Raw genomic sequence first — 10,996 nt, 5'->3', positions numbered from 1 at the left:
ATAGGAGCACATGTACCCCAATGTTCATGGCAGCACTTTCTACAATAGCTAAATCATGGAAAGAGCCTAAATGTCCATCACCTGATGAGTGGATCAAGAAGATGTGGTATATATACACAATGGAGTACTACATGGCAATGAGAAAGAATGAAATCTGGCCATTTGTAGCAAAGTGGATGGACCTTGAGGGTGTCATGCTAAGCGAAATAAGTCAGGCAGAGAAGGACAGATACCATATTTTTGCACTCATAGGTCTAACAGGAGAACCCTGGCAGGAGACCATGGGGAGAGGAAGAGGAAAAGAGAGCTGGGGAGAGTGAGGGACACAGATCAAGGGAGACTACTGAATACTGAAAAAGAACTGTGGACTGAAGGGGGAGGAGGAGGGAGGGAGGGAGGGGGGTGATGGTCATGGTGGGGCGCACTTGTGGGGAGAAGCACTGGGTGTTATATGGAAACCAATTTGACAATAAACTATTAAAAAAATAAAAATAAATAAAAAAATAAAAGATTAAAGAAAAAGAAATGGGGGGGAAATTATTGCTAAAATCTGCTAGGTTTCTAAATAAAATAATAAGATTTCTAAGCTGAATATAAAAGCGTGAATAAAAACTAGTTCTTTATAACTTAAATAAATTTAATTTTTAAACCAAAGAAAAAAAAGCCATGCAGATATTAACGTTTTGGTCAACAGGCAGTAGCAGATGGCTTTTCCTACATGATGGTGGTCCAACTATCAAGTCATACAGCTATCCAGATTTCACACTGAAACTGTCATCAACTCGCTAACTGCTATGTGATGCTCCCCCGGCCCTCATGTGTTAGCTAAATCACCAGAGTGTTTACAGATAACACTGTGATGTGCTAAGAAAAAAACAATCTATAAGTCGAAACATACTTCCTTTAAATCTGAGTTTCTCGTTGCAACTAAGTTTTAGTACAGTTTTCCTCTGCCTTATTTTCATGCTTATCCTGGCATATTTTGCCACCTCACCTTATTTTGTAACCTCCACATTAGAGTAAGTGTAATTTCCCAATTTTTGCACAATCTCCCTGCCTGTCCCTACTCTCACTCCCAATGGAGTTTCTGGAGTCAATAGGAGAGACAGCCAAAATTACAAGAGGACTTGAGGAAGTGTTAATAGCAAACAAACAAACAAAACAAAAAAAACCTTGCTCTGACCAAACCTTTCGGCTCTTGGTTTTTTTTTTTTTTAATGTGGAGGAGGGGCAGAAGGCTCAGAGTGACTGAAGCAGTTGTCCAGAAGCCCACACAATTCACTCCTTGGTGGCACTATCACTGTGTATCTCATTTTCAAATAACTTATTTTTTTATTATAAAAGTAATACATATTCATTGTATAAATTTTGGAAACTAAAAGAATTAAAAGGAGAAAAAACAGAAGTGCATCCTACTGCCTGGTTGGACTTTAACGACTTTGGTTCCTTTCCTTCCATTCCATATTCACCGTCACATCCACAGGTGTATATGTAACAAGTAAACACACAGAGACACAAAGAACCACATATTTAAATTACAAAGACAAAAATGGAATCGTCCCATACTCTTCCACTGTATCATGATGATTCTCCTCAGCATTACTCTTGATATTTAGTGGCCCAATATTTTACTATATGGACCTGCCATAATTTACTTACATTCCCTACAATAGAAACTGTCTTCAGTTTGTCACTATTATAAACACAGTAGCATATAAAGCTGTGTACCTATATCAGATATTTCCTTCAGAAGTTACACTTTTTAAAAAATTAGGAATCCATGTTATTTACAGAGAAATTAGAAGATACAAATAAGCAAAAACAAAGTCAACTCTAATTTCTTTACTTAATACTTTTGTGCACATCCCCTCAAGGTTTTTCTTTTTATTATACATACATGGACACAAACACATATATTAAAATGGGATCACAGTAATAAAAAAGTAAGTGACTAATAATAGTTACCAGGTATTGAGTACTTACCACAGGCCAGCCACTGTGATTTTCTCATATTTACAAGCACCCTATGTGCTGGCTCAATGGTTGCCAAACTTGTCTACACACTGAAGTCACCCAGGGAGCTTCAAAAATCCTGAGGGCTATATGCAATCTCTAAGGATTGAGGATTTAAATCAACTGGGTGAGGCCTGCCCTTGAAAAGGTTTAAGAGATCCCCTGGTCATCCTAATGGGCGTTGGGAACTATTAGGTTTGCTGATATTTTTATGCCTCTCTTACCAACATGGAAGCTGAGGAACACTCAGGTAATAACTTCCCAACATTACCCAGCTGATAAACCTACGATTTCAATCTAACCCTAAGCCCAGAGCCCGGATTTTTTTTTCTTTTAATTTTTTATGTTTATTTATTGTTTGAGAGAGACAGAACTTAAGCAGGGGTGGGGCAGAGAGAAAGGGAGAGAGAAATCCTAATCAGGCTCTGCACTGTCAGCACAGAACTCAGTGTGGGGCTTGAACCCACAAACCATTGCGATATCATGACCTAAGCCAAAACCAAGAGTAGGACATTTAACTAAATGAGCCCCCAGCAGCCCCTCCCAGACTTTTTTTCTATTTGGGTATAGTTGACACACAATGTTACATTAGTTTCAAGTGTACATTACAGTGATTCCACAAGTCTATACATTATGCTGTGCTTACCACAAGTGTTAGTTACATCTGTCACCATACAATGCTATTACAATACCATTGACTATATTCCCTACAATGTACCTTTCATCCCCAGAGCTCAGACTTTTAACTACCAATAATTTGGGATCTGCTTCCCCCACTATCTCTCATTTAACATCATATTATGAACGTACTTCTATGTAGAACTCAGCATTAGTCATTTTTAGGAATGATTATACATTTATAGGAATGATACATTTATAATCATTTATAAGAATGATATATTATGCCACTGTATCGCTATATCAGAATGCAAGTGTTACCAATTTTTCCCACTATAGAAAATGCTGCGGTGAATATCCTTATTGACACACTTTTGTGCACATCCTTAATTACTTCCTTGGGATAAATTCCAAAAAAAATGCTGGGTCAGAAGGTAAACATGTTTTTCAAAGCTTTTGATAAACACTGCCAAACTGACATTCGCACCAGAAGTATACGAGAATGTCTGCTTCCTCATGTCCTTGCAAACACTGAATTTTGTCATTCCTTTTTAATTTTTTAATTTTTATTTTTTAATGTTTATATTTGAGAGAGAGAAAGACAGAACATGAGCAGGGGAGGGGCAGAAAGGGAGACACAGAATCTGAAGCACGCTCCAGGCTCCAGTTGTCAGCACAGAGCCCAATGCAGGACTAGAACCCGCAAACCGTGAGATCATGACCTGAACCAAAGTTGGAGGCTTAACCGATAAAGCTACCCAGGCATCCCTGTCATTCTTTTTTAATCTTTGCAAATTACACTGGAGAAAATAGTATGCCATCTTAAATCTCCCTTCTTTGACTACCACTGAGATAGAACATTTTTTCATATTTATTGGCCATTTAGATTTCTTCTTTTATGTATTTTCCTATTTCCAACCTTAGTACATTTTTCTAGTCAAATACTTGTATTTTTCATATTGCTCTGAATAATGAGTCTTGTTGCAACTGCTTCCAGTTTTCTCATTAACTTTATGGGTTTTGCAGGAATTCAAAATTTACGTACAGTTGATTATATTAATATTTTATTTATAACCTTACCTCTGATATTATACAAATACCTTCCCTACCCCAACATTATATATTCTCCTATATTTTTGAATTCCACTATCATCTCTCTTTTTCAAAAAGTTTTCATTCTTTAATGTAGCAGTTCCCAAAAAGGGTTACACACCCGAATTGCTTATAGAGCTTTTTTTTTTTTAATGCTCAGGTCCTGAGACTGAATTCCAATTTGGGGAGGTGTCTGGGGCCTGAGCAGGAATCATTTTTAAAGTGCTATGGACAACTCTCTGATGCACCCCCTCCTTTATTAAGAAACACTGGTTTAATCCTCTAAATGTATATTGGTATCATTTTTCCCAAATTACTTCATCACATTTGTTAAATAAATCATTTCATCAATTTGAAATGCTACTTTTATACTAGTTGGCAAGCTCCATGAGAGCAGAGACCATACCTGTTTCTATTAACCATTGCACTTCTAGGCCTCGGCACTGTGCCTGGTGTACAACTGGTACCTAATAGATGATAATTGGGGGGGGGCGCCTGGGTGGCTCAGTTGGTTAAGCATCCAACTTTTGCTCAGGTCATGATCTCACCGTTCATGGGCTTGAGTCTCACATTGGGCTCTGTGCTGACAGCTCAGAACCTGGAGCTTGCTCCGGATTCTGTGTCTCCCTCTCTCTCTGTTACTCCCCCACTCATGCTTGCTCACTCACTCACTCGCTCTCACTCTCTTGCTCTCTCTCAAAAATAAGTAAACATTAAAAAATTTTGATGATAATTGAATAAATAAATAATACCTAACACATGTCCAACCTCATTCAACCCCAATCTGGCTAGTTCTCTTGTCAATAACTTCTTGACAATTAGACCAATAAAACTGATGATATTAACAATGACCCTGAGTTATCAAAAATATTAAATTATGCCGAGGAGATTCTATTTAAAGTGGCCAGGAAATGTGTTAGAGGGCTTCATCAAATGAAGTCAAAATAATAATGTTGGCCATGTTTAAGGGGTATGGGAATTCTAATAAAACTCTCCATGGAGGAACTTGACACCATTGACCCAAGAGACTAAGGAGGCTTGGCTTCTTCTAGCTCTTCCTTGGCTCCAGAAACTTGACTCCGAGCTTCCTTGAGCTGAGGATAGACCCACCCATTCTCTCTTCCATGAACCCATGGAAAAACTGGAATAGGGAACCGAGACACCTGGGTTTTAGTCTTGTCACCACCATCAACCTGTTTGAGCATGGGCGTGTCACTTAATCTCTATGGATTGGGCTAGATGGTTTCTAAGGATCTTTTCAGATCTAAACCTCTACCTCAACCCCCAAACAGACTACCACAGGGCAGGGCTTCTAAGGACAACATGAAATTCCCTCCACAGAACAGGGCCCCAGGCCCACCCCAGGAAATGGCAAAGTAATAGTGACAACAATAGTGACAGTTGTGTAAGTAGTAGCAGTAGTAATCATAGTAACAGGACCTACTGCTAAATTTTAATGAGCACTTACTATATGCTGGGCAATATACTAAATGTCTTACTACTAATAATACAGGCACACACTTACATGGCACTTACCATGTCCTAAGTGCTTTGCATATATTAATCTTCAAAATGACCCCATAAGGTGAGTTCTATCATTATCCTCATTTTACAAAGGAGGAAACTGTGACACAGAGAGGGTAAGGGACTTGCCTCAGGTCTCACAGCTAACAAGTGATGGAATCATCAGAATTGAACCGAAATCTGTATTTTTAACTACTCCACCATACTGCCAGCCAAAGTATCATTGTTATCGTTTCTTGTCACCTTAGAGGTTGCATAAAACAAAAAACAAGTTGCAATTATTTATATGGAACACTCCCCTCTTCATTAATGCTAAAAAAATTTGGTTTTACTCCAATGTCATTTTAAGCAGATCTGATTTCAAGGCCTGAGAGAGCAAAATACATTATTTATTAAAAAAATTTGACAGGGGCAAAAAAAAAAAAGTATGACAGGGTTGACTGACTCTTGGTATGGACCCAGGTTATGATCTCACAGTACATGGGATTGAGCCTTGCATCAGGCTCCATTTGCTGAGAACGCAGAGTCTGCTTAGGATTCTCTCTCCGTCTTTCTCTGCCCCTCCTCTGTTCATACACTCTCATTCTCTCATTCTTTCTCAAAATAAATTAATAAACTTTAAAAAGAAGAAACTATGACATTTTACTAAGAACTGGTATTCATTAAAATGTTTTTATTAGAAAATAAGTCATTAACTACTAATGGGGTTTCCACTAAACACACACACACACACACACAAGCTCCTTATGTATCATTAGGAACAAAACTTTAGATTCCCACCTGCACAAACTTCTGTTCCAAACTTCCAACACTAACTTTTAGTCATGAACCTGACAGCCACAGGTGTCTCAAGCAAAAGAGGCCAAACCAAAGTCAGTACACTAACTCCCCACCATCACCATATGCTCTTCTCACCTCTTCCCAAGGCTAGGTCCCCAATCTCAAGGACTGCCATCACCTGCCCCAAGCACCCGATCTGAGTGTCAACCCGGGCCCTATTCCCCCCACATCCGGTCACAGAACATTTCTAGAATTCATCCTGTGCTCTCTATCCTTGCTGCTCCCTCAAGTGCTCTACTAAAAACTCCCAAGCAGCTCTTGGCTTGCTTTCTCTCCAGCTCCAACTCCACCTCAACACTGCAGCCAAAGTAATCTTTCTCAAACAAAATCTGATTATGCTACTTCCCTGTTTGAATCTTTCTCTCCCAGATAAAGTGTAAAGTCCTGCCTAGAACATACAAGGTTCTTTATTATCCGGCCTCCCACTACCTTCCATGCTTCATCCAAGGTCATGGCCCATACATCTTACACAAGGCAAACAGAGCAACTTGGAAGTTCCCAAACAGTGCTTCTCTGTCTGCCCAGAATGCAATTCTCTCATTTGCCCATCTGGCAAACTCCCACTCATTCTTTTAGACCAGCTCAAAACTCAGAATTCATCATGCCTTTCTCTGGGCTTCCATCACATTTTGGAGCTCTCCCTACTCTAACATTTAGTTCAACCTAACACAATCATTTGTTTATATGTCTGCCTTTACCATAAGAGAAGGAACTCTCTAGGGCTCTGTGTCTTATTCATCTCAGCATTATGTTTGTTGAATGAAAGAATGTCTTGGGACTTAAACAAGAATTTCCAAGCTGCTCCTGAGAAACGTCCAAAGCAAGTGATACAGGAGAATTCCCATTTCAACAAATATCTTCAAAGTAACAATCCTCGTACATCAAAAATACATGTTGCATTTGTGTGCCTCCATGTTTGAAGTCATTATCAACAAGAGACAGTTACAGATACTAGACAACAAACAAACCTATCTGATGGATACTTCTAGCTACTCAACTTCTTGCATTTGACTCCTAGTGGTCCTTAACCTTTTCTGGGTCACAGACCAGTCTGGGTAGTGTTTGTCTATCATTTTTAAACCCACACTACCTTTTGAGAAACATAAAAATCCCACACAGCTCCAGAAATTCTGATACTCCCCCAAGGGCATGACCCTCAACCCCACCCAAAATGAAAAATAACTTTGCAGGTGGTAGTAATTCCTAGATTCACAAGAGATGTGAATCCATCAGGTAAGAGAGCACTGTTGAATTTTGCTCTTGGGTAGTTCATAGTATTAAAATGGGCATTTTTCTTCCATCACCAAATATAAACATTATAATATTAAATATGCTCTAAAGTCTTTACTGGGAAGAGAAAGCCAGGTTGGCACTGACATCTGTCTCCCACACCATTGAGAACCTTATGATAGAAATTTGCCAGAAACAAATGAAAAACACAAATATGGGGGAAAAAATCCTGTTTCCTCACACATAACCCCAACAAGCACATGTTCAACAAAGGGAGTTCTTTGAAAAGGCTTCTGTCATTACATTTTCTTGCTACTACCATCCCCCTACCCCTACACCCTTACTTTAAAATAGGTGAAACTTATAGCCAGCAGCAACTTCTTTTAAATTAATATACTTGTGTCCTTGTGGAGACAAAGGGTTAAATTAAAGAAGGAGCTGGCTGCCTGCCACTAGCTTCAGGGGTTGGGTTGGGATGGAGGTTAGAAGAGGGAAAAAAAAACCAGTTAGAGAAATAAGTTCTGATTTCATACCCTGCCACATGGCCATCTTGATCCTTTCTTCACCCACACTGGAGTCACACACTCAGCTTCCCAAAGCCCTCCAGTTTTGTAAGGAGGCTCAAATAGGATATAGATGGGCCAGCCGCAGTGTGGCCTTGTTTTCTGCAAGAAGTTCAAGCCCTGAACCTGAAAATGTGAAGAGCAAAATGAATATCTAAATGAAAAAAAAAACATTTCAAATCCTTAAGAATTACCTCCTGTCCCTCTTTGAACCCCTCCTTCAAAGACATGCGGACATGGGTAGTGCTGAGTTTTTCCCAGCTAAGTATTGCTTTAGAAAGACAAAATGGGAAGATCCAGTACCAGTTACTATTGCCACTGAGTGCTGTCCAATTCTGCGTGAATCACTGGATCTTCAGTAAATGGGTTTCAGAATCTCAAAGGATGTGTGGTGGTGGTGGAGGAGACAACCATTAAATGTCTTCCCTAGCTTGACGTTCAGCAGTTTAGGAAATGAGAACAGCATGATATCCATTGCCCTCTCCTACCTCCCACCCCAACACCCAACTTGCCACTTAAAAATTGGTAGAAAGGAGAACAACTTCTGTAATATTTAAAGTTTTATTTTTTTATAATAGTTTATTGTCAAATTGGTTTCCATATAACACCCAGTGTAACATTTAAGGTTTTAAAACAGATCCTGTATAGGAATGGAGAAGTAAGGAAGCATAATAAAAGGTTAAGAGCAATACCCGATGGGTCGTGGTTCTTTCTTTCTCTCCGCTTCACTATACCTTCCCACACTTTGCTAATGTCCTAAAAGGACATTGCTTTTATAATCAGGAGTAAGAAGAACCAAAAAAGAAAAGAATGTAAAAATAGAATACTAACTTTAGTACTACCAATTAATTCAGCTAATTCCTAAATTTAAAATGCCAAATTCGGTCTAAGGACAATGCTATTTGCAAGGATATGAAAGGAGCTGGGGACAAAAATCTAATGTCTGACTACTTCAATTCAGAGGGTTAATATATTAAAGGCTGTGCTGCCCACTTAAACAAGTTCTTAATTAATAAATTGGTCTTCTTTATTTAGCACCCAAGCCATCAGCTTTTTCCAACCAAAAGTCCTCACGTTTTTGACTTGGTCAACATGAAAGCAGGGTTGCTATGTCCGTAGTTTCTACGCAAGCCAGCACCTCTACCCGCTAAGTCAAAGCGCTAACGCATACAAGAAAACTAATACGAACTTGAGAGTCATCATTTTGGTCTTCCTCGATGACTTTTAAGAATCTGAACACTAGCCTCAACCGTACCAATGGCGGGGGGGGGGGGGACACAATGGTTTGGATAGGGAAAGGTTCGTGAAGTCCAAGAAAACTTAGAAACTCATAAGTCCAAGAATAAATTCACCAGGATAAAGCGCTCCGAGGACTTCTCTGTAACCCCAGACAGTTTGTTTTGGTTTGCCCCCTTTTTTCTCTCTCTTATTTCGAATACAGTTAAGTAGTGGTCCGCGCCTCATGGGACCAGTAGAAATTTAACATCTCTGAAGTCAAACCCGGGTAGTTGCTAATATATGTATGAAGTTTATGTTAAGCAGATTCTTACTGGCTTTTTACGCTCCACACTTCTGGATTCTCCTCACTTATTCCGGGTAGCTTACACGGACGTTATCACACGGGCACACGTACAATTTCACTTGGCACTCCAGGAAACTGATTTGCTGTGAAATGTAAGTAAAAGTAAGTAAAAAAAAAAAAGTAAAATGTAAGGTAAAAGTGCATCAATTGTGCAGGTAAAGCTTTCCCCTTCGGAGTTAAGGCGCTCAAGCGCAAGCCTGGAAAATCTGGAGAGAACCACCCACTCGCGTTAAGTAGGGAAAAAAAGGAAAACTCGCCGCAACTACTTTTTTGAGAGTCTAGAGTCCACTTCGCTACGACCCACACCAACCTGCGAGTCCAGGGCGGGAAGAAGAACGGGCCTCGAAAGAGTTTCACCAGCCAAAACCACTCTGCCCCAGTCCTGGAAAGGGGACGCCTGCAGCCAGCCTCCTTCCCCCCCACCCCCCATTCAAAAGCGGGACGGGCTTGGCGCCGCTCCGCGAGAAAACTTCGCTGGGACAGCGCAGGGACCCTGGCTCGGAGAATATGGCAGGGCTCCCGGGAAGATGCCGCCTTGCACTGGCTGGAACTAGCCGGTCTAACTCCTCTGAGTGCCAGGCAGCGGCGGCCGGGCGAGGGGAACCCCCGTCTCCGGGGGGCCGAGCCACCGGGGGAGCGCTTCCCCTGTGTCGCTGCGCGGAGGGGGTGCTCCTGGGTGGGCTGGGGGATGGAGGCCCGCCAAGGACCTGTTGGGGAAGGGACAGCCCATCTGTCTTTACCTGTCGCGAGGTCAGGGGCGGCGGAGCCCGTGTCGGCCGCCGGCGGGCCGAGCGCTCCGTGGACTCTGGCGTCCAGGACACCAAGCCGAGCTAGCGCCCCACGTAGCCGGCAGAGCTTCATTCACAGCCCAGCCGGGAGGAGGGGGAGCGGAGCGGGCGCGCGGCTCATGTGACAGGCGCCTCACAAGTATCGGCCAAACACAGCCGAAGTCTGCGCGTGCGCGCCCTGGCCGGCCTTCTCCAAGCACCTCAGCCCAGCCGGGGCGGGGGTGAGGCGAGCTGGGAAGGCTGCCGCGCGGCGAAAGCGGCGTGGGAGGAGTTTCCGCGTGCGCAACCGCAGTAGGTCGGCCCTGCTTGCTGCCATATTTAATGAGGACTGGGCGGGTCCTAACCCCGTGGTGGGCGTGCGGATTGCTTTTGAAACAGAAATCATGCTTTATGTTTCGCTTTTAACAGCCTAGAGTAGGATTCTTTGGGGTTTTGTCCTTAGAATAAAACTGTTTATCCCGAGCTTCTGGCCAACAGAATAGCTAATAGTAATCTAATACTAATTACATTAGCTGACATATTTTGAGCCTCTACGTGACAGGCACTGTGCTAACCCCTTAACTCATTTTCATCTCATTTAATGCCCACAGTAACCTCACTGGGGTGCGTACTATCATTCTCTGGTTTTATTCATGAGAAAACAGAGGCACAGACAGATTAGGTAATTTGAGCTCACAGAACAGGAATAGGAATAGTAATCAAATATAGTGATGCTTATAAAAGCCAACTTGAGCCTCTTTGCAGCA

The 10,996-nt window shown here is 41.6% G+C and overlaps 1 protein-coding gene across 3 annotated transcripts in view; it reads right to left on the bottom strand.

The window, feature by feature from the left end:
* CLCN5 (chloride voltage-gated channel 5) overlaps positions 1-10,393 on the bottom strand; it is a 163,481-nt gene extending 153,088 nt beyond the window's left edge. For 2 of the 3 annotated variants that reach the window (XM_029930580.1, XM_029930583.1), the window contains exons 1-3: positions 10,203-10,393; positions 9,431-9,545; positions 7,851-8,006 (exon numbers count right to left, since the gene is read on the bottom strand). In XM_029930580.1, coding sequence (XP_029786440.1) covers positions 7,851-7,866 — 16 coding nt within the window. In that variant the 5' untranslated portion in view covers positions 7,867-8,006; positions 9,431-9,545; positions 10,203-10,393. Of the gene's footprint in view, positions 1-7,850; positions 8,007-9,430; positions 9,546-9,772; positions 9,839-10,202 lie in introns of those variants that run through there. The other variant, XM_029930581.1, reaches the window with a different exon arrangement.
* Positions 10,394-10,996: the final 603 nt, after the last annotated feature.

The sequence above is a fragment of the Suricata suricatta genome, chromosome X, assembly GCF_006229205.1.
Source record: "Suricata suricatta isolate VVHF042 chromosome X, meerkat_22Aug2017_6uvM2_HiC, whole genome shotgun sequence".
Taxonomy (NCBI): domain Eukaryota; kingdom Metazoa; phylum Chordata; class Mammalia; order Carnivora; family Herpestidae; genus Suricata; species Suricata suricatta.
This window is presented reverse-complemented; position numbering and strand designations above follow the sequence as displayed.